At 42.9% G+C, this 24,673-nt stretch overlaps 1 protein-coding gene across 2 annotated transcripts in view; it reads left to right on the forward strand.

The window, feature by feature from the left end:
• The first annotated feature begins 268 nt into the window (after window positions 1-268).
• CRACDL (CRACD like) overlaps window positions 269-24,673 on the forward strand; it is a 67,542-nt gene continuing 43,137 nt past the window's right edge. Inside the window, exons 1-2 of one of the 2 annotated variants that reach the window (XM_061155948.1) lie at window positions 269-792; window positions 19,571-19,650. In XM_061155948.1, the coding sequence (XP_061011931.1) occupies window positions 542-792; window positions 19,571-19,650 (331 nt within the window). In that variant the 5' untranslated portion in view covers window positions 269-541. The remainder of the gene's footprint in view (window positions 793-19,570; window positions 19,651-24,673) is intronic. The other variant, XM_061155947.1, reaches the window with a different exon arrangement.

Genomic DNA, 24,673 nt, shown 5'->3' on the forward strand with positions numbered 1-24,673 from the left:
CAGGAGCTCAGGTGCAGTTGCGAGGCTGGGCGACAGGAGTCTATTATTTTGAAGTGGCAGCCGCAGGTCAGCAGAGAGGACGTCATGGGGAGGTAGCTTTGTGGGGGGGAGGGCGTGGCCTGTGTACCTGCCAGGTGTGGTCACCAGCAGGGAGTACTGAAGCTCCGGCTGCCGCAGCGTGCCCTGGGGCAGGTGCCCGCCTGAAAGGAGGAGCCTTGGGAAGGGCCCAGGAAAGACGTTCATCAAATACATCCAGGCCCTGCAGCAACAAGCTTGAAGAGGGAATAAGGAGAAAGCCAGAGCAAGGGAACAAGCGGTTGTGGGGCGGGGGGGTTAGACATTCCCCCAGGGCCCTGAACCCTTGCTCAGATGGGGTGATTAGTGCCCTTTGCCCAACTCTGTCAGGAGCACAGGGAGGCAGAGCCCGGGCTTGTCAATTTCCACCCTCAGCTCAGAGGGAGGCGGGTGGCAGCTCCAGCCCCACCCTGGCCGTCCACGTGGATGGAGGGAAGAAGGAAGTGGCTGTGTGTCTGCGCTTCCAATGCCCTGTGCTCCACACCTGCCCGGAGGCCCCACGGGGCTGCAGGAGTTGGTAGACGCCTCCGTGTCCTCGGGGCCCGAGTGCTGCTCTGGAAACGGGAGCAAGGCTCTTGATCGGCACCCAGGGGTGACCCGAGGGCCCCTTTGGGGAAGGGGAGGCCTTCTGTCCTTCCGGAGAATGAAAGTGCCGGAGGCCCCCTCCGTGTTCACGAAGATGGCTGCCTTTTACCAGTGCATCAAGCCTGAGCCCAGGTGCGCCCCTGAGAGCTGAGAGGTGGCGGGGTAGATGGAGGGGCTGAGAGGGAGGGGGGCCCGACCCTGCACCCCAGCCCCCAGGGCCTGAGGGCCCTTTCAGTATCTGTTGTCGTTCATGACCCCTTCCTTACAGATGTCACTGTATATATTATATATCTCCTTCAATTATGTGAATTCTGGAACAAAATAATGATTTTCTTTATTTTCTTTGTGACACATGCATATATTGAAACGGAGGGGAGCAGGGTGCTAAGGTGAAGGGGATGGGGAGTGAAAGGAAGAGAGAAGGGGACGGGAAGGGGGCTGGAAGACAGAGTGTTTTCCTCTGAACATCCCACGCCCGAACAAGGTGGATCCACATGGCACAGTCTGTGTCCTTTTGGTGGAGAGAAGGCAGCAAAGGGCAATGTAAAAGGTCGTTAGAATTGTTCCTGGAACTAGCGATCAGCCCCAAAGGGCTTGTTCTTTTTTATTTATTTATTTAATTTTTTAAAATCAAGTATAGTTGACATACAATATTATGTAAGTTACAGGTGTACGATATAGCGATTCACAATGTTAAAGTTTATACTCCATTTATAGTTATTATAAAATATTGGGTATATTACCTGTGCTGTACGGTATATCCATGTAGCTTATTTTATACCCAATAGTTTGTACCTCTTAATTCCCTGCCTGTCCATTGCTTCCACTTCCCGTCTCCCCACTGGTAACCACTCGTTTTTTCTGTCTGTGAATCTGCTTTTTTTATGTTACATTCACTAGTTTGTTGTATTATTTAGATTCTGCATGTAAGTGAGATCATACAGTGTTTGTCTTTGTCTTCACGTAACACCAAAGGGCTTGTTATTAACTGACAGACTTGCCGAGGGTGGCGGCCTGCTCAAGTTCTTAGGGAGCAGAGGCCAGTGGACCTGCAAAGCCACCTCGCCCTGCTGCAGGTGACCTCATCCTTTGAAAATGTTTGGCCTTTGGTGCTTCCACCATGATAGTACAAAGGGAAGCAGAGCGCCAATGTGGTTGAAATGCATTTGCAAGTGTAAGTAAACAGCTTGCATGTCTTGTACACCAAATGGAAAATTCCAGTATGGCAGCCTCTATCCAACCAAGTGATGGTCACGTCTGCACATCATCTGGGCTGGGTGGGCGGTCTTGGGAAACAAATATTGCCACTTTGTCAACATACATCTGGAGGTGCGGGGGATGCTGGGAGACCTGGCAGACCACCCACTCCCCCCCAAACCTCACTTCCTTCTTTTGCTACACAGCGACAGGAATCCAGCAACCAAAGGCTTCCTTGTGAACACACATCTCTGTACTGTTGCAAAGCCCTGTGCAGGAAAGTCACCACCACTGTTATTGTTTCATTACAATCTTTTCTTTTTTTTACTTATAATTATTCAACCTCAGTGTCAGAGGCTGCCTGTTTTAAATGGACCAGAATAGAGTGGTGGTGTGATGTCTCCTCATTAATAGACTTTGGAGCATGACTTCCTAATTAAAAAAGGAAAACAAACAAAACAAAACTTCAGCTTTGCATCTGCTGTGCTACAGAAGTGCCAATCACATATGGAACATCCTAGATAAATTTAGCCTTAAGAACTTTCTTCATGTCCTTATTTTTGGTAGACATACAGAAAAGAGGGGAATTTACTACCTAAAAAAACCTCAAGTTAAAAACAGACCAGCCCTCATAAAGCTTCCCTGCGCCCTGGGCTTTGGGTCCATTCATCCCGTGTGGGTAGTGATTAGCACAATTCACAGCTCACTCAGAGACTGGAAGTTTCCAAGTTAGATCACATCTTGGCAAGATACCCCAGCGTTAGAATATGTTTTCCCAGGAACTGTACAAATGCAGTTTCTGAGGTTGCAAAGTTCAAGGCTTACCTCTTTTATTTGTTTATTTTTGGCTGTGCTGGTTTTTTGCTGCTGCGAGGGCTTTTTCTCTAAGTTGGGGCGAGAGGGGCTGCTCCCTGGTTGCGGTGCTCAGGCTTCTCTTTGCAGTGGCTTCTCTAGTTTCGGAGCCTGGGCTCTAGGGCATGCAGGCTTCAGTAGTCTCGACTCCCGGGCTCTAGAGCTCAGACTCAGTAGTTGTGGTTCACAGGCTTCGTTCCTCCACCGCTTGTGGGATCTTTCCAGATCAGGGATCAAATGAGCGTCTCTGGCATTGGCAGGCAGATTCTTTACCACTGAGCCACCAGGGAAGCCCCTTACCTATTTTTGAAATTATGGTTTTGTAAACCTAGCTCATAGATTTGTTTTATCCTATTAACATAAAAACATCTAAACTAGCGTTGTAAAAATCTTGTATGAAGCTATTCATTTCTGAGCGAGGGAAAACAGGTAACTCCTGTGAAAGCTGTCGTGTGTTGCGTGAGCCTCATTGAGGAGCATCCATGCAGACACAGGCTGCATACGTGAACGCAGGTTCCTGTGTGTGTGTCTGTACACGTCTGTAGGAGGGTATGCGTTCCCAGCTAAGTAACTTACCAGCGTGCTTCTTCATAAGGACTCTGAGTACTGCAAAATCAACTGTTGCATACGTTTCAAAAAAATGGTATCGTTTATCTTACATGAGACACTACCTATATACTTATAAACTATGCTGTTTGGCAAAGAAACAGGCTAGCCACTTGCGGTCCACCGCCTCATTCCCTCTGGGTCCTCTCCCTTTCCCTTTCAGCCCCTGGCTGAAGGGAACCCCAAGGACAGGAATCAGGCATCTGAAGCAGGGTCCTCCTTGCATCCATGTTCCTTGACTCCCAAAGGCTCTGCATGGGTCTAGGGCAGGTGATGTCTAGGGAGCCAAGGAGAAGAAATCAAACTAAAGAAATCTGACATCATTTAGCTAAGTCATGGCCCTTTTTTTTAAATGTATTTATTTTTGGCAGTGCTGAGTCTTCGTTGCTGGGTGTGGGCCCTGGGGCTCGTGAGCTCAGTAGTTGTGGTGCACAGGATGAGCTGCTCTGAGGCATGTGGACCCTCCCAGGACAGGGGGTGAACCCGTGTCCCTTGCACTGGTAGGTGAATTCCTAACCAGTGGACCACTGGGGAGGTCTTAAGTCATGAACTTTGAAAGACGCCTGTCTTGAAGACGTCGGCGTGTCCCCTGGTCTTGGGAACTGTGGCTGGGTGGTGGATGCTGTGTCCTTTTCCTCAGAAGGTGAATCCTTTGTCTAACACGTGTTGTAAGTGCCTCTGATTCAGTTGCTCATTCATCCATTCATTCATTCAACAGTCTTTTTTGGGGACCCCCTGCATGGCAGTACCACGCTGGTATGTGTTCCCTATTCTCAAGGAGTTAGTCTGCAAGTTTGACATCTTTAGCCAGATTGGCGATGACTCACTTCTCTAGGTCAAGCCTCATTTTAGGTTTTTAATAAGACTATCTATCAATTACTGGTCTCTAGGAAACTGGCCTCCCTGTAAGTTCCCTTGCTCCCCCTCCTGCTGTCCTCTGAGCACTGTGACTCAGTGTTGGAGTTCTTGGTTTTCAGCTCTTTGCTCATCTGATTGCTTTGCTTTCGTTTTTTCAAGCAGTGTTTTAACTGTAGTTGATTTACAGTGTTGTGTTAGTTTATGGTGTATAGCAAAGTGATTCATGTATATATATATATATATATATATATATATATATATATATGTAATATATATACATACACACATACCTACACATTGAGTTGTTGTTGTTCAGTTGTTAAGTCGTGTCCAACTCTTTGCAGCCTCATGGACTGCAGCACGCCAGGCTTCCCTGTCCTTCACCATCTCCTGGAGTTTGCTCAAACTCCTGTCCATTGAGTCAGTGATGCCATCCAGCCATCTCATCCTCTGTTGCCCCCTTCTCCTCCTGCCTTCAATCTTTCCCAGCGTCAGGGCCTTTTCCAGTGAGTCAGCTCTTCGCCTTAGGTGGCCAAAGTACTGGAGCTTCAGCTTCAGCATCAGTCCTTCCAGTGAATATTCCGGGTTGGTCTCCTTTAGGAGTGACTGGCAGTGTTCCATCGTGTGTATATACACACCACATCCTCATCCAGTCATCTGTTGACGGACATTCAGGTTGTTTCCGTATCTTGGCTACTGTAAGTGGTGCTGTCATGAACACTGGGGTGCATGTCTTTTTGAATTATTGTTTCCTCTAGCCCAGGAGTGGGGTTGCTGGATCATATGGAAGCTCTATTTTTAGCTTTTTAAGGAACCCCCATACTGTTCTCCTTAGTGGCTGTACCAATTTACATTCTCACCCACAGAGGCAGAGAGGATTCCCTATTCTCTACACCCTCTCCAGCATTTGTTATTTGGAACCTTTTTAATGGTGGTCATTCTGACTGATAGAAGGTGCTAACTCATTGTAGTTTTGATTTGCATTTCTCTAATAATTATCGATCCTGGTCATCTTCTCCTGTGCCTGTTGGCCATCTTTGTGTCTTCTTTGGAGAAATGTCTATTTAGGTCTTCTGCTTGTTTTTTGATTGGGTTGTTTTTTGTTTTTGTTGAGGTGTATGAGCTGTTTGTATGTTTTGGAAATCAAGCCCTTGTCAGTTGCATCATTTGCAAATATTTTCTCTTAGCCTATAAGATTGTCTTTTCATTTTCTTTATGATTATCTTTGCTGTGCAAAAGCTTATACATTGATTAGGTCTCATTTGTTTATCTTCACTTTTGTTTCTATTGCCTTGGGAGACTGACCTAAGTGAACATTGCTACAATTTATGTAGGAGAAAGTTTTGCCTATGTTCTTTTCTAGGAGTATTATGGTGTCAGGTCTTATATTTAGTCTTTAAGCCATTTTGCTTGTCTTTGTGTATGGTGTGTGGGTGGGTTCTAATTTCAGTGATTTACATGCAGTTGTCCAGCTTTCCCAGCACCACTTGCTGAAGTAACTGTCCCTCATTGTATATTATTGCCTCCTCTGTCAAAGATTAACTGACCGTAGGTGTGTGGGTTTATTTCTGAGCAATTTCTTTGCTTTCTTTTCTCCATATGTCACAGTGGATCTACTCCTTCTCCTCCCTGTTGTTCCCGACAAGTGGATGGAGCAGGTTTTATGCACACACCTGGAGGTGTACTCTGAAAGGTCAAATCCTCTGGTTTTGGGCATAAAAGTGTCTATCATGAGGCAGTAAAGCCAGCACAATTTTTGAGCAGAGATTTCTCACAGGAACTTTACAAGCCTTACACATTCCCTTGCCTCAGTAATGTGAAACTTCTTTTTCTAAAAAAAGGTACAGGCAGATCTTGGTGTGACTCACTAGAGAACAATAGTCAAGTCACAGTTTATTTTCGTCTTTTTCCCCCAAAAAAGGGAAAATTGATTAAATGTATAGGGAAGGTGAGCAGGCTTAAATCCTTAAAGGGGAACCAGATCACAGAATTGTGCAAACAGATATGTGATGAAAACTGGGGAATGCGGTGAACAAAAAGGTCAGGGCTTCTCACTGTGCATTGTGGAAGGTGCTGGCGCCTCTGATCACACCCGCCGGCGGGAATGAGGGCTGAGCAGAAGTTAGTAAGAAGGAAGTGGAGCATGAGAGCAGGGAAGAGCATTCAAGCAGAGGGAACAGCATCTGCAAAGGTCCTGGGCTGGAGGAAATGAAGCTTGCAGGGCAGGGAGAGCAGGGGGGCACACTGGTGCCGATTGTGTGTGTCACTGAAATCCAGATGACCTGCTCGTCTGTCCATGTTGAGATTTACCCCGATAAATACTGCCCTCCAGTCCCACCCACCCCTCCCCGCTTCCATCTAAGATCATATCCTTCCTCCCTTCTTATCGGCTTTACTGTGGGTTTGCTAGAGACACAGTGTATCATGTCTTCTTTTCCAAAAATGTCTTTACTTCACCTTTTTATCTGGTGATTCTTTTTTTCCAGCAGCTTTATTGGCATATAATTTATATAACCATAGAGTTCACCTGTTAGGAGTGTGCAGTCAACAGTCTATTTCCAGAGTTGTGCAACTATGAACAGAATGTGATTTGAGAATGTATTCATCTCCCCTTCTGCTCATTAGCATCCCTTCCCATTCTCCCTCCCTCTCCAGAGCACCCCACTCCCAACCCTAGGCAGACACTAACTTACTGTCCGTCTCAATGGATTTGCCTATTATGGGTATTTTAAAAATATTTATTTATTTATTTTTGGCTGTGCCGGGTCTTGCTTGCTGCACGTGGGCTTTCTCCAGCTGCAGCAAGCAGGGGCCACTTGCTGTTTGTGGTGGGTTCTCTTACTGCGGAGCGTGGGCTCCAGGGCGTGAGGGCTTCCATAGCTGTGGCACACCAGCTGAGCTGTCTGGCAGCACGTGGGATCTTCCCAGACCAGGAGTCTGAACCGGCATCCGCTGTGTTGCAAGGCAGGTTCTTAACCGCTGAACCACCAGGGAAGCCTTGTTCTGGGTATTTTATATAAGTGAAATCATTCAGCTTGCGGACTTTTGTGTCTGGTTTCCTTTGATGTAGCATAATGTGTTCAAAACTAACCCACAGTGTAGCATGTGTTAACACTTCATTCCTTTTTATGGCTGAATTATATTCTGTTGTATGTATGTATCCTATTTTAAATGTATTCATCAGTTGTTGAGCTGTTTCCACTTTCTGATTATAAATAATGCTGAACATTGGTGAATACATTTTTTTGTGCATTTCCCCCCATTTTTATTGTTGTACAATACACATAAAATTTTGCCATCTTGACCATTTTTAAACATACAGTTTAGTGGTATTAAGTACATCCATCTTGTTGTGCAACCAGCACCACCATCCATCTTCAGAACTCTTTTCATCTTGCAAAACACAAACTCTGAACTCATTAAACCCACTCCCGCCATTCCCTCCTTCCCCAGCCCCTGGTAGCCACCATCCTGCTTTCTCAATCTGTGATTTTGATTCCCCAACATAAGTGTTGGTATGATTCCAACATAAGTAGTGGAATCATTCAGCATTTGTCTTTTGTGACTGGTCTGTTTCACTTAGCATAAAATCCTCAAGGTTCATCCACGTGGCAGCCTGTTTTAGAATTTCTTTCCTTTTTGCAGTTGATAAGAAGATACTTGTTTCTGTCATTTTGCTATTTGTTTTCACTATGCTTATAGGTTTTTTATCCTTCGTTTCCTGTATTACTGTCCCCTTTTAGTTGATTTTTTAGTATTTATTTTTATTTATTTATTTATCTGCATCAGGTCTTAGTTGTGGCATGTGGGATCCCTGACCAGGGATCAAACCTGGGCCCACTGTATTGGGAATGTGGAATCTTGGCCACTGGACCACCGGGGAAGTCCTGAGTTGGGTTTTTGTGGTTGTTGTTATGAAGCTTTTAAGTTCCTTTCTCATTTCCTTCTGTCCGTGTTCTACAGCTGTTCTGTGGTTACCGCAGGGATTACATTGAACATCCTAAAGTTATAATACTCTGATTTGGATTTGTTCCAGCTTAACATCCACAACACACAGAACCCCTGCCCCTTTACACTTCTGTTCCTCTTCCTTTCAGTTGCTGATGCCACAGAATAACATCGTTAAGCGTTGTGTGTCTAAAAACATAAATTAATAATTTGAAAAAATACAATAACCCCTTAAATTAGAAAACAAAATGTGGAGTTACTGGAAAACAAAAGTGGAGTCATAAATCAACCATAAACCAGTGTTGACCCTTGAACATTGAGGGTTGTTGTTAGGAACAGCAACCCTCCACACAGTCCAAAATCTGAGTCTAGCTTTACAATTGGTCCTTCATATCTGTGGCCTGTCCAGGGATTCCACCAGACATGGATCGTGTAGTACTACAATACATACTTGCTGAAAAAAAAAAAAATCCACATATAAGTGGACCTGGGCAGTTCAAACCCATCTTGTTAAAGAGTCATCTGTACTAGCTTTTATAATTTCCCATGTATTTACTTCTACTAAGTTTTTAAGTTAGTTTTTTAAAATTATAGTTGATTTACACTATTATGTTACAGGTATATAATATAGTGATTCACAAATTTTAAAGTTTATACTTCATTGATTATAAAATATCAGCTATATTCCCTGTGTTGTACAATGTATCTTTGTAACTTATTTTGTACCTAATAGTTTATACCTCTTACCTACCTCCATAGTACCCCTTCCCCCTTCTCCACTGGTAACTACTTGTTTGTTCTCTGTATCTGTGAGTCTGTTTCTTTTTTGTTATATTCACTAATTTGTTGTATATTTTAGATTCTACGTATGAGTGATATCATACAGTATTTGTCTTTGATTTATTCTTCCAAGCCCATCCATGTTGTTGCAAATGACGAAGTTTCATTCTTCTTTATGGCTGAGAAGTATTCTATTGTGTTTATCTTCTTTATCCATTTTTAAAATACAGTTTCAAGTTACTGTCTAGTTCCCTTTTATTCCAACCTGCAGGACTCCCTTGAACGTTTCCTGCAGGGCATGTGTAGTGATAATGGACTCCTTCATCTTTTATTTATCTAGAAATGTCTTAATTTCTTAACATACTTTTGAAGGACAGCTTTGCCACATTTAGAGTTATTGGTTGACATTTTTTTCCTTTTAGCACTTTGGCTACATCCCCCTTCTGCCTTCTACCCTCAGAGTTTGTGATGAGAAATTTGCTGATAATCTTACTGGGGATTCGGTGTGTGTGATGATTTGCTTCTCTCTTGTTGCTTTCAAGATTCTTTATCTTTGGCTTTCAACTGTTTAATTATAACGTATCTCAATTCATTGAGTTCCTTAGATGTTGTTATTTGTGTCTTTCATCCAGTTTGGGAGGTTTGGGGCCATTATTTTTTCAAATACTCTCTTTACCCCTTTCTCTCTCTCCCACCTTCTTCTGCGACTCCTACAATGTGCATTTTGATCCATTTGATGGTGTCCCATAGGTCCGTTGTATTTCCCTTGTATCTCAGACAGTAAAGAATCTGCCTGCAACGCAGGAGAACTGGGTTTGATCCCTGAGTTGGGAAGATCCCCTGGAGAAGGGAATGGCCACCCACTCCAGTATTCTTTCCTGGAGAATCCCATGGACAGAGGAGCCTGGTGGGCTGCAGTCCATGGGGTTGCAGAGAGTTGGGCACGACTGAGTGACTCACACTTTCATTTTCATAGGTCCCTTATGCTCTGTTCAGTTTACGCCAATGTTTTTCTTCCAATTCCTCAGACTCTAATTATCATGACCTATCTTCAAGTTTTCTGATTCTTCTGCATGCTGAAATCTGCCTCTGAAACCCTCTACTGAATCTTTCATTCCAGTTACCATTTCAGTTTTTTTTTTTTTAAGCCCCAGATTTTTTCTTCCTTTTTAGGCTTTCTCTCCTTTTTAATACTTCCATTTTGTTCATACATTATTTCCTTGAGTTTCTCTACTTCTTTAGTTCTCTGAGCATCTTTAAGATCATTGCTTTTAAGTGTTTGTCTAGTAGATTAGCCACCAGATCTTTTATCAGGGACAGATTCAAAACTGGACGTTTGAATCTAATAATATGGTAACTCTGGAAATCAGTTCTCCCCCTTCATTTGGGTTTGCTAGGCTCTATTTTTTGTGCCAAGGATCGGCCTGAGGTTTTCTAAGATCTTCTAAGGTCTTTGAATAAGCCTGTGAGTTTCCCTGGGCATATGCAGTAACTTTCTCATTTCCCCCATATATACAATAGCTTTTGAATGTCCTAATAGTCAATGTCTGGCTCCCAAAAGGGGAAAACAGAAAACTGAACCAGGGAAAGGGGAAATGGGGCACCCAGCCCAGCCCTTTAAATCTCCTGGAAGTTAGTGCAGCTAGATGGGGAGGGGCTTGCAACAGTAGGGAAGGTGCAACAACAGTGGCAGCCCACCACCTTGCCACTCTGTCATCGTAAGCACCAATCACAGCACAGATCTCTAGTATTTGGAGAACTGGGTTCTTTTTGCCCACCATGGTTCCTTCAAGGCATGTGCAGGCTGCTCTCAGATGCATGGCTGCCTGTCAAGAGAGTTGGGAATGGGAATGAGTAGATGCTGTTGAACTAAGAGCTGAAATTGACAGAAATTACCTGCGATTTACATACCAGCCTTCCTCTGGGAGTTGCAAGCCTTAAATGGACTCTGAAATAGCTACACCAGACAGATTCTGCAAGTGTTGCTGTTGTCTAGGTGGGAGAGAGTTTCCTGGTGCCTCCTACTCCATGGTATTCCTGGAATCTTTCATAGACATATGTGTTTATTTCTCTAGGGTAAATACCTAGGAATGGAATTGCCAGACTGTATGGTATCTTTATGTTTCATGAGGTTTTTTTTTCACAAGGAGCTGTTTTCCAAAGTGTCTATAATGTTTTGCATTTCCATCAACAATGAATGAGGGTTTCAATTTCTAAATGTGCTTGCAGACACTTGTTATTGTCTATCTTTCTATTTAGCCAGTCTAGTGAGTGTCAAGTAGTATCTCACTGTGGTTTCAATTTGCAATTCCCTAGTGATGGGCTTCCTTGGTGGCTCAGTGGTAAAGAATCCACCTGGAATGCAGGAGACATGGAAGACCCCCTGGAGAAGGAAGTGACAACCCACTCCAGTATTGTTATTTGGGAAGTCCCATGGACAGAGGTGGATTACAGTCCATGGGATCGTAAAGAGTTGGACACAGCTTAGCGACTAAAACAACAAAAAATGGTCAAACATCTTTTCATATGCTTGTTGGCCGTTTGTTTACTTTTTTGTACAAGTATCTGTTTAAATCTTTCATCTACTTTGAAATGGATGTCTTTTATTATTGTTATAAGAATTATTTATGTATTCTGGATACAGATCACTTACCAGATACATGATTTGCAAAAATTTCTCACAGTGTGCAGGCTCCCTTCACACCTTCTTGATAGATAGGTTTGAAACAAAATGTTTATAAATCTGGTAAAGTCCAACTTACGTCATCTTCCCTTTTAGTGTTGCATCTCAGTAATCGTTGCCTAGCCCAAGATCATAAATTTATTCCAGTATTTTCTTCTAAGAGTTTTTATAGGTTTAACACTTATATTTAAGCCTGTGATCTACTGTGAGGCAATTTTTATGCGTAGTGTGAGGTAGGAATATAAATTATGTTTTGAATGTGAAAGTCCAGTTGTTCCAGCATTTGTTGAAAAGACGTATTCTTCCCACATTGAATTGTCTTGGAACCCATGGTCAAAATCAACTGGCCATAAATATATTTTATTTCTGAACCCTGAATTCAGTTTACCTATATGTCTATCTGTATGCCAGTACGATGCATTCTTTTTTTATTTTTCAGTTGGAGGATAATTGCTTTACAATGTTACAATGTGTTGATTTCTGCTGTGCCATAATGGGAATGGGTCATAAGTATATACATATATATCCCCTCCTCGAGCCTCCCTCCCACCTACCCCTCTAGTTGTCACAGAGCTGGGCTCCCTGTGTTACATGGCAGCGTCCCACTTTCTTTCATTTTTAATTGGAGGATAATTGCTCTACAGTGCTGTGTTGGTTTCTGCCGTGCAGCAGTGTGAATCAGCCATAAGTACACGTGTGTCCCCTCGCTCCTGAACCCCCGTCCCACCTGCCCCCAGGCCCACCCCGGTCGGTTATCACAGACAGGGTTGAGCTGCATGTGTTACGCAGCGGCTTCTCACTAGCTGTTTTACGTTTGACAGTACCATGCATTCTTGACTGCTGTAGATTTGTAGCCAGTGTTGGAACTGAGAAGTGCGAATCGGCCATCTTTCTTCTTCACTTTCAAGATTGTTTTGGGTCCTTTGTATTGCCATATGAATTTTCAGTTCAACTTGCCAATTTCTGCAAAAAGAAAAACAAAACAAAACAAAAATTTCCCCTGGGGAAAAACAATCCAGGTGGGATTTTGATGAGGATTGCATTGAATCTGTGTATCAATCTGGAAAGTATTGCCATCTTAAACATATTTTATTTCATCTGTGAACACTGGATAACGTTCTGTTTATTTGTGTCTTCTTTAATTTCTTTCAGCAGTGTTTTGTAGTTTTCCGAGTACAGGTATTCTGCCTCCTTGGTTAAATGTGTTCCCGAGTAGTTTTTTCTTTTGTATGCTATTGTCAATGGAATTTTTTTTTTTTTTTTTTTTTACTTCATTTTTGGGTTGTTTACTCCTGGTGAGAGAGTACTGGATGTGACAGGCATCGAAGCTCTTTCAATCGAAGCATTGAAAGTAAGGGCAGTGGTAGGCAGATACCTTACAAGTCACTGTTGACAGTTGTGGTGAGCATTGCAAAGACAGATACAGATGCTGAGAAAGAGTATCAGATGTGCGCATGGCCTGGAGGGTGGTGTGGAATGAGTGGGTCTGTAAGGGTGAACACGAAGGCTTTTTGTACATAATTATGGACTCAGGGTCATGTACTCAGGATACAGATGTTTTTCGTTGCATTGTGTAAATAAGTGTAATGCATAGGTTATCTTTAAAATACCATAGTAAAAACCTGTTCTCATTCTTTACATGAGTAAACTTCTGTAGAATTTTTTAGTGTGAGCTGCAGCTAATAATGGAATTCTGCCAAAAACTGGGGAGAAGCCTGTGGTGAGTTAGGGATCAGAGAGCGGCAGTGGGAACAGCCCCCACAAGGATCTTTCTTTGGATCCAGGACTCCCTTGGATTCTGTAGGTGCCCAGATGCACACTCATGAGTGCTGTGTGGAGGGGGCTGGAGGCTAAGCACCCTTTTGAGTTAATGAGAACCCCTGAAGAGGCCCCCTCAGGCCCAGATTTGAAGAACAAGTTTTTCTGTTCTTGGACTTGAGCTGTCAGAGCAACGGAGTGGGAGAGGGGAGGGCAAAAGCTGGTTGAGGGAGTGTTGGGACCACTTGACCTGAACCTTGAGTTCCAGTAAGAAGCAGAAGGGATCCTGGGAGATACTGGGTATTTAACACATTGTTTTTCTAAATAAAAGGGCTTCCCTGGTGGCTGAGACAATAAAGAATCAGTCTGCAATGCAGGCGATCTGGGTTCAATCCCTGGGTTGAGAAGATCCCCTGGAAGAAGGCATGGCAACCCACTCCAGTATTCTTGCCTGGAGAATCCCATGGACAGAGAAGCCTGGTGGGCTACAGTCCATGGGGTCCCAAAGAGTTGGACACGACTGAGCAACTAACACTTTCTAATTAAGGTTCTCCCGGTTTTTTCTTGAACTTTACTCAGGTGGGGGAACATGTATTCAGCAGCACAGGTTATTGGCTCAACAGAGAAGACATTCCCTTTATAACAGCTGTAGAGTGTTTGCGCCTGAGGCATCCAAGTGGAGGGGCTGGTTCTCCATCCTCGCAGCCCAGAGTCTCAGGGGGTGGACATGCCTCCGTGGCCTGGAATATAGTTTTATCTGTTACTTGGCAGCAGCTTTATTCATGGTCCATTGAGCTATGGGTCATTGGGAAGATCAGGGCTCATTTAGGAGCCCAGGAGTTTTGATCTCTGATACTCGTGGCCCTGAAGTGATCTGTTTGCCCAAGGAGACTGTGCCTTCATGGGACAGAATGGACTATCCCTAGGGTATACGGTTGTGTGTGTTCTTGTCTGCAGTTGTGCAGAGGTGTGAGCCCGTGGTGAGAACAAGGTGTAGAAACCAACAGCTCTTCTCAGCGGGTGCTTGTATGTGCTGCATTCTCAGTCCCATTCAGTTAAAGTGTTACTGCCTGTGTTTGTAGATGAGGAAACTGAAGCTCAGCCCTCATCAGTGCTAGGGTGCAGCTTCAGCTCCAGGCCTGCCTCACTTTCAAGTCTTTCCCTTTTCTTCTGCACCATATTGACTGGTTCAGTCAATCTTGAAGGAGATCAACCCTGAATATTCATTGGAAATGACTGATGCTGAAGCTCCAATCCTTCGGCCACTTGATGCGAACAGCTGACTCATTGGACAAGTCCCTGATGCTGAGAAAGATTGAGGGCAGGAGGAGAAGAGGGTGACAGAGGATGAGATGGCTGGATAGCATCACCAATGCAATGGACATGAACTTGGGCAATCACTGGGAAATGGTGAGGGACAGGGAGGCCTGGCATACTTCAGTCCATGGGGTCGGACACAACTCGGTGACTGAACACCAACAAGCGCACCATATTACATTCTTATTCATAAGAAGATGTTTGGGACATAAAACGAGCAGGTTTTCAGACCTCCCATGTGTGGTGAGCCTGGCTTGTTGTCGCTTTCTCTGTGGGGTGACTTTTGGCTCCTAGTGTGAGTCTGTTAGCACCTTGCATTTGGTGCTGCTCTCTGCATCCGGGGTCCAACAGGATGTACCTCCAGCAAGAAGAGCCCCAGGCTGTCCTCTAGAGTCCCCCGCCCTCCCTCCAACCTGCTCCTGAGCCCCCTGCCCTGGCACAAGGCTTTATCACAGCCACATCATTCAACCCAGGGAGCAGCATGTCAGAGCTCCTGGGTCTGTTCCACACTCAGGGGGTGGACGCCCTCCTGCACACCCACCTCAGAGGCTTGTGCACACACTCACGTATGCCTTCACATGCTCAGCCCTTCCCAGCAAGGAGCCTTTTATAAAATGTGTGGATTCTGTGGTAAGTTTTCCATCTGAATTCTCAAAGTTTATAAATTTATAGCAGTAAAACTATTGGGTAGGGATTTCCCTGGTGGTGCAGTGGTTAAGACTTCACCTTCCAATGCAGGGGGTAAGGTTCGATCCCTGGTTGGGAAGCTAAGATCCCACATGCCTCCTGGCCAGAGAACCAAAACACAAAACAGAAGCAGTATTCTAACAAATTCAATAAAGACTTTAAAAAAATGTTGTGCAACAGCAACAAAAAATGTGCAGAAGTAGACAATTTGAAGGTAATCTCATGGTTTCTTAAAGGCGTTAGTTGATAAATTATAGCAGCCTCAACCCCTGTTCTCTGGACTAAGATGCCCCATCTAACCCAATGGATGGTCTCATGGGGCTCTTTCAGCCTCTGGACTCCAGCCTGATCCTAGACAGGGGCTACTCGGCAGGCGGAGCCATCTCCCTGGAGACCGGTGTCCTTTGGATTTCCCAGCTCCCCTTAAGCTTCTCTGGGGACAGCTCAGAATGCTCCACTCCACTGGGTCAACATCGGCCTCACACAGCCCTGCAGCCCCAGGCTTCGGAAGTGCCTTCCCATGCTGGGGATACAGCCAACATGCATATACAAGCTAGTGTCTCTGCTTCACTATTTTGGACCAGTTAATTTTTTAACTTTTAATTTTTAACAACAAAAATTTTTAATTTTTAACAACAAATTTTTGTTGTTGTTGTTCATTCCCTAAGTCGTGTCTGACTCTTTGTGACCCCAGGGACTGCAGTACGCCAGGCTCCTCTGTCTTCCACTGTGTCCACAGAGTTTGCTCAAATTCATGTCTATTGAGTCAGTGATGCCATCCAACCATTTTGTCCTCTGCCACCCTCTCCTCCTGCCTTTAATCTTTCCCAGCATCAGGGTCTTTTCCAATGAGTCAGTTCTTCACATCAGGTGGTCAAAGTATTGGAGCTTCAACATCAGTCCTTCCAAAGAATATTCAGAAGTGATTTCCTTTAGGATTTACTGGTGTGATCTCCTTGCAGAGATCTCACAAGAGTCTCTTCCAACACCACAGTTCAAAGGCATCAATTCCTTGTTGCACCACCAAGGAAATACCTACCCAATAGTTTTACTGCTATAAATTTATAAACTTTGAGAATTCAAATGGAAAACTTGCCACAAAATCCACACATTTTATAAAATGCTTCTTTCTGGGCAAGGCTTGGTGCTTAACCGTCTTTATGAACCATCTCTCACATCCAAACATGACTACTGGAAAAACCATAGCTTTGACTATATGGACCTTTGTCAACAAAGTGATGTCTCTGCTGTTAATAAACTTACCTGATACCTAATACATGATCTCAATTTCAAAATGAGAATACTTAGAATTCTTGGGGATTAAATGAGATAATTCAGATGATAATCTATGTGCTTGATAAGTCGCTGCAGTTGTTAACTCCAAATTCAGACAATAGAAAGCTCGAGCACTTGTACTTTCTAGCTCACTGGCAACCATGGAAGATGGTACCCAAGGTAGTAGTTGGTACTTATCCAGTCCTCACCATTTTTATTCTCCTTGCTCCTTGTATTTTCCTGCTTTTCCTTCTCTACTGCATCTTCCTTCAAATACTCTGGTAGCTTCCCCTATAGTAACTTTAAGCCTCAGGAGTCTATGGGATCAAGGATTTTGATGGAGTTTGCATTCAGTCTGTAGATTGCTTTGGATAGTATGGACATCATAACAATAATAAGTCTCTCATTCCATGAACATGGGATGTCTTTGCACTTATTGACATTATTTTCAGTCTTTTGGCAACATTTTTTAGTTTTCAGGGTATAAGTCTTTTGCCTCTTTGGTTAAAGTTATTCCTAAGTACTTTATTCTTTTTGATACTGTTGTAAATAGAATTACTTTTTGAATTTCCTTTTTGGATTGTTCATTTTTATTTTATCAAAACGACTGATTTTTTTCGTGTTCATTTTGTGTTCTGCAGCTTTGCTGAATTCATTTAGTTGTTCTAATAGTTTTTTGTTTGTAGGGGGTGGATCTTTAGAATATAAGATCATTTCATCTGTGAACAGATATAATTTTACTTTTTCCTTTTCAGCTTGTATGCCTTTTATTTATTTTTGTTGTCTATGTGCAGCAGCTAGAACTTTAGTACTGTGTTGAGTAGATATGGTGAGCGTCTTGTTCCTGATCTTAGAGGAAAAATTCAGTTTTTCATTGTTGAGTGTGATGTTCGCTGTGGCCTTTTCATATATGACCTTATTACATTGAGGTAGTTTACCTTTATTTCTAGTTTTTAAAATTTTTTGTCATGAAAGGTGTTGACTTTTGCCAAATGGCTTTTTTGCATCAGTTGAGATGATCATGTTTTTTTTTTCTTCATCCTGTTGCTCCAACATTTTTGTAAAGTCAAATTATATCAAAATCAGGAAGCAAGACTTACGAATGCTTGTTCACCTTTTAAGGAGTTGGCTAATCAGGGATGGACTGTTTGACATTAGTATTGAAGGAGACCTAAATATTAGACTCAAGTCTAGCAAAGACCTGCAACTTCTTTCCTCCGTTAATTTTTTTTAAATTTCTCCCATCATTTCCCATTGTGTACTGTGTATAAGTGATAAATGTTAATTCATTAGTTAAATATTTAGCTCCCTTTTAAAGTGGGAAAATTCATAATGACTGCCAGTAAGAAATAGCTTTCCAAGTAAATGATGAGTTAGTCTGTGTAGGATAGAATGTGCTGTTTTAAAAGTCAGCTGTGGGGACTTCCCTGGTGGTCCAGTGGTTAAGAATCCTCCTGCCAATTCAGGGGACACAGGTTCGATTCTTGGTCTGGGAAGATCCCACATGCTCGCCAGGCAGCTAAGCCTCTGTGCCACGACTACCGAGCCTTCGCTCTAGAGCCCGCTTGCTGCAGCTACTGAAGCCCTCTTGCTCTAGGGCCTGTGCTCCGCAACAAGAGAAGCCCGCAGACCACGACAAAGCGTAGCGCCTGCTCCCTACAAGTAGAGAAAGCCCATACACAGCAGTGAAGACCCAGCACAGCCAAAAATAAATATATTAATTTTCTTTAAAAGTCAGCTATGGAAGGCAGGGGCACAGCTCAGTACTCTCTAGCAGGAATATTGGCCAGTAATCATTTATTTGCGTTCCATGAAAAGTCAGAGGTTTTTAATTTAGGAAGAAGCCAAGTCCTTATGAATTAAATGATGCTAGTATCTGGGATGATTCACTTTGAAATGACCTGGTGGAAGTGGGAGGGGGTAAGGGGTCAAGATGAGCAAGAGTCATATGTATTAAGTTCATTATACATTCTGTGTACTTTTGTTTGAAATTTTTCATAAAAAGTTCTGAAAAGAAATAAGGTAAATAAATGATGGTGCAGCATCCAATCAAAACATTATGTAGCCATTACAACAACACATCAAGGATTTTACTGACATGGGATAAGAAAATCAGGAAGCCAGTCTTACTGATGTGGTGTATGTGTGCTTGTGCACATAAATATTTTCACAAAAAAGTATTGGAAGGAAAAATATTAAAACATTGGCTGTGGTTGGTCTTCCTTGATCGGTGGGATAGTGAGTGATTTTCTTTCTCTGTGTCTTCCAAACTTTCTACGGTGAACAAGAGAAAAATGTAATTTCTTTTTATTTAAGTTTTTTAGATTGGATTACAGTTGCTTTACAACGTTGTGTTGGCTTCTGCTGTAAGGTAGCATGGATTAGCCCTGTGTGTACACACGTCTCCTCCTCCCTCCTGAGCCCCCTCCCGCCCTGCCCTGCCCCCAAGTCGTCCCAGAGCGGGAGCCGAGCCCCCCGTGCCTTACGGAGGGGCCCCGCCAGCTGCCTGTTCCGTGCGTGGTAGTGTATACAGGTCCATGCCGCTGTCTCAGTTCCTCCCGCCCTCTCCTTCCCCCGCTGTGGCCACAAGTCTGTGTCTCTATGCCTGCCCTTCAAATAGGTTCATCAGTACCATTTTCTGGATTCCACATATTCGCGTTAATACATGGTATTTGAGCAAAACATAATTTCTGAAAATGTTTCTTTCGAAGAAAGAAACCAAATCTGCATTGTTTAAATTGGTGAAGCTTTCCCAGTTTTATGTTTTCCATTAAATGGCTCTGGTCAGTGGTTAGATGAACACTGATGTGGTTACTAATCTTGAGCCATGGACCTGTGTTTTGGCCTCTGTCTTTGCCAGGGTCATGGGCAAAAGTCAGTCACCACCATCTCAGTCATTAACTTCAGTTAGACTTCTTCCTCTCACATGGCTTTCTCCCTGATTTTTAGTGAGCTGGACATGATTTCCACGAGGGTGATGGACATTAAGCTTCGGGAGGCCGCAGAAGGCCTCGGGGAGGACAGCACAGGTAAGGCCTTCCTTCGCTCTCCCTGCCCTGGGAGGACCCTTGTTGGGTTGTGGGGCTGGGAGAGGGGCTTCCGAAGCAGGGCTTCGGGTTCTCCGCATGGAGAGTGGGTTCAGTTCAGTGTATTCAGACGTCCCCAGACCCCTCACAAGGGGCTGGAGAGCCCATCTAAGACTGTGGACAGCCACTTGAGGGCCATGCTCCTTGGCTTCTCCATCAGACACACCAGGGACAACGTGTGTGTGTGTGTCTGTGTGTGTGTGAGAGAGAGAGAGACCAAGAGAGAGATTAAGTCCTTTTCCTCGTTCCTGAAGGTGAACACATCCCCAGGTTTAGTTGACAGAAGCAGAGGAAGAGAGAGGCAATGGAATCATTCCTTATCTGGGAACATCCAGAGGTTTCAGTGAGACATTGGGTGAAGTCTTGGCTGGTCTAAACATCCAGAAGAAACAACAATATCAAGAGAGAGCCTTTGGTGCCTCTTTTATGGCTTTTATTCTCCTTCCAGAGACCTTTATTGTGCTTTTCTAGGGAGCTGAATTCCAAGTCCATGAATCATCATCTCAAAACACACTCCACAAGTTACCCAGTTATGTGACTGGTTTACTGTTATCTGTAGACTGCTGTGTGTCTTGATAGAGGTGGAAAATTGACCTTAGGAAACCATGTGATCTCCCCACATGAGACTCATATCAGCTATTTGTATTCACCTTATTTTTGTGACAAAGGTTTCCATTTCTCTCTCTGTTGTTTTAAGTCAAAGTACTAGTAGTGATAGTAGTTCAAGTGAACAGCTTCCAAAGATATTAAACCCTAGCTTTTAACTCTTAGCTTCAGATACTAATTTCGCTAAAGACTTTATTTCATATAATACAGATAGATTTTTCTTATTATGCTATATGTTAGGATTACTTTTTTCTCTCACATTTCGGTAGATGCAGTGGTAATTTTCTTTTCAACAAATGGTGCTAAAGCAATTGGACATTTGTATGTAAAAAAAAAATGAAATTTGAGACTTCACAGTTGGTTTAAACTCGAATGAAGCTACAAAAATTACTTAAAATGTATAATTGGCATAAATGTAATACTATAAATCTTTTAATAAAAGAAAACATAGGAGCAACTATTTATGACCTAGGATTAGATAAGAGTTCTTAGATACGATACCTCAGACTCTAAAAGAAAAAGTTGATAAATGGAACTTTCTCAAAATTTAAAACTTTTGTTCTGTGAAAGATGATGTTAAGAAAATGAAAAGTCAAGTCACAGACTAGGAGAAAATATTTACAAATCACATTTGACAAGAGCGCTTAAAATTTGACAGTAAGAAAACTAACAACCCAATTAAAAATAGGTAAAGGATTTTTAAAGATGTTCTACTTAAGGGGATATGCAAGTGGCAAAAAGCACATGAAAAAACGCTTAACATCAATAGTCATTAGTTAATGCAAACTAAAAGCTATGATGAGATACCACTATACACCTATTAGAATGGGGGAAAAAAACCAACAGAAACACACTTGACAATAACAAATGCTAGGAGAATTCAAAGCAGCTGAAACCTCCTATACTGCCGATGAAAATGCACATGTTACAGCCACTTTGGAAAGTACTTGTCAGTTTCTTATAAAATTAAACACGCGCTTAGTCTGTGGTTCACCAATCTGACTCCTAGGCATTTACCTAAGAGAAATGAAACCGTATGGTTACACAAAAGCCCATAGCAATTTTAGTTTTGTTTACCACTTTGTTTGTATCTATACAATGGAACCAACTCTTTGGGACCCTATGGACTATAGCCCGCTTGCCAGGCTCCTCTGTCCTGGCAAGTATACCAGAATACCAGAATGGGTTGCCATTTCCTGCTCCAGAGGATCTTCCTGCCCCAGGGATCGAACCCGAGTCTCCTGCATCTCCTGCATTGGTAGGCGAATTCTTTGTTCACTGTACCACCTGGGAAGCCCATACAATGGAACAGTACTCAGCAGTAGTTAGGAACAAACTCCTGATTGTTGTAACAACATGAAGGAATCTCTAGCGTGTGATGATAAAAAGTTTAAAGAGGCAGAATCAAAAGGATGCATACTGTCTGGGTGACTCTATGTGACATTCTGGAAAAGGAAAAACAGTAAGGGCAGAGAAGATATTAGTGGATTCCAGGGGTTAAAGATAGGGGAAAGGTTTGAGTATAAAAGACAGCACAGCGGGGTGATGCGTGATTTTGTGATCCAATCAGTGTGATTTTGGTGGTGATTATTCAACTCTGTATACCCCCAAAAGAGTGAATTTTATTGATAAAATTTTTAAAACAACTTTCAAATGATGTACAGTAAGTCCCCTACATACAAACCTTCAAGTTTCAGCTTTCAAAGATGGGAACGTGTGTGCCAGCCCCGTATGACAGCTCTTGCACTGTACCTGCTGTGCTTTTTAAGGTACTGCGCTGTAATATTGGCCTTCCCTGGTGGCTCAATGGTGAAGAATCCTCCTGCGATGCAGAGAACACAGGAGATACTGGTTCAGTCCCTGGGTCACAGAGTCAAGACACGACCAAAGTGACTTAGCACAGACACGCACGCTTGCACTATTAATGTATAGCCAACTGTATTAGTGGGGGCCCTAGGCTAACTTTGTTGAACTTATGAACAAACTGTACTTGTACAATTGTACACATTCTTGGAACAGAACTCATTAGTATGTAAAGGGACCTACCGTACCAGATTTGAAAAGTAATCAAGTGGATTTTTTAGAAATGAGTAAAACTATTACGATGAAAAATTCATTTGATGAGTTTAATGGCAGATTACATCAGCCTGAGGAAGATCACAGGGAAGTACACAGAATGTATCATAAAATGGTAAAAGGAAGGAAAATACAGAAAGAGGACAAGAAGCATGGAGATAAATGAGAGGGTATTACGTGGGTTTGAGCACTGTCTCAGGACAGGAGAGAGTAAGCTGAGAATTTTTTGGAATTCACTTAAAAAAAAAAAAGATGACCCAATCTACAGATTTAACAAACTGAATGACTCCCAAGAAGGATAAATAAAAGGAAATCCACATAGAACGAAAATATAGAAAACCAAAGACAAAAGTGAAAAATCTTAAAATTAGTCTGAGAGGAAAAAAAAAAAAAACGGCCCTTCAGAGAAGCAAAAACCTGACTTGTGGACCACACAACAGAAGCCACAAGGCAGTAAAATGATGTCTTCAATATTATTAAAAGAATAACTTAGAAAAAGTAACTGCCAACCTAGAATGTTAAACCTAGAGAAATGATGTTTCAGGAAGAAGCTTCAGGAATAAAGTCATTTTTAGATAAACAAAAACTGAGTTTGTCACCAGGAGATCCTCAGATTCCAAAGGAATCTGCCTTCAGGCAGAAGGAAAAGCATACTCTATGGAAGGTCTGGACAAAGAAGGAGTGACAAGCAGAGAGGATCAGAAACAGGCAGACACATCTGAACAAACGTGAGGGACTTCCCGGGCGGTCCAGTGGCTAAGATTCTGTGCTTCCAATGCAGGGGGCACGGGTTCAATCCCTGGTCGGGGAACTAAGATTCTACATAATGTGCGGCGTGGCCAAAAATTAAACAAAATAAAAATTTAACAATAAACAAATAAAAGCAGATGAATATGGAATAGTATCTTTGGGTTTTTAAAGATCAGAATGAAAACAGTAGGGCATTAAATAAGATGAAAGTATTCTAACTGACTGAAGAACTGACTTATTTGAAAAGACCCTGATGCTGGGAAAGATTGAAGGCAGGAGAAGGGGACGACAGAGGATAAGATGGTTGGATGGCATCACCGACTCAATGGACATGAGTTTGCGTAAACTCTGGGAGTTGGTGATGGACAGGGAGGCCTGGCATGCTGCAGTCCATGGGGTTGCAAAGAGTCGGACACGACTGAGTGACTGAACTGAACTGAACTGATTCTGACTTTCTTATTTTGTTCCATAATAGAATGTGTAGTATAATTTCTAGGGTAACCCCTGAAAGAACAGAGATAAAAGACAAAGTTTACAAACTAGAAGTGGAAAAAAATAGAATGTTCTTTTAAAGTCAGTTAATCCAAAAGACAGAAAGAAAGAAGATTTTAAAAGACCACAAAGATGGTAGGCTTGTTTTTTATTAACATGGCAGTAACTAGAAGTAGGGCTTCCCAAGTGACTCAGCTGGTAAAGAATCAGCCTGCAATATGGGAGACCTGGGTTTGATCCCTGAGTTGGAAAGATCACCTGAAGAAGGGGAAAGCTACCCACTCCAGTATTCTGGCCTAGGGAACAACAGTCCATGGGGTTGAAAAGAGTCAGACACGACTGAGCGACTTTCACTTTCAAGTGATTCAGTGGTAAAGAAGCTGCCTGCCAATGCAGGAGAAGTGAGTTTGATCCCTGGGTGGGAAAGATCCCGTGGAGGAGGAAATGACAACCCATTCCAGTATTCTTGGCTGGCAGATCCCATGGAGAGGAGTCTCGTGGGCTGCAGTGCATGGGGTTTCAAAAGAATAAGACATGACTTTGCGACTGAACAAACTAGAGTAAGTGGCAGTAGCTAATTATATTACTGTTCCCGTCAAAAGTTAAAGATCAGATTGGTTTTCTAAAACTCTGGTGGTGGTTTAGTCCCTAAGTTGTGTCTGACTCTGTGACCCCATGGACCCCTTCAGGCTCTTCTGTCCATGGGATTCTCCAGGCAAGAATACTAGAGTGGTTTGCCATTTCCTTCTCCAGGGGATCTTCCCGACCCAGGGATGGTACTTCTGTCTCCTGCATTGAAGGCAGATTCTTTACCACTGAGCCACCAGGGAAGCCCACTCTAAAACTCTAAATCTCTTAAATATAAGGATTAGAAAAGTTTAAGGTAAAAGGATAGCAGAAAATGAAACTTGCAAACACTGGGCCAAAGAAAGCTGGCATGGTGTATCAATACAATACAAAGCTGGCATTGTATCAATAGCAGTCAAAATAAAGTTTAAAGCAAAAAGCATTACTATTACTAAAGAGGGTCATTTCACAAAAG

Source organism: Dama dama, chromosome 11, assembly GCF_033118175.1.
Source record: "Dama dama isolate Ldn47 chromosome 11, ASM3311817v1, whole genome shotgun sequence".
Taxonomy (NCBI): domain Eukaryota; kingdom Metazoa; phylum Chordata; class Mammalia; order Artiodactyla; family Cervidae; genus Dama; species Dama dama.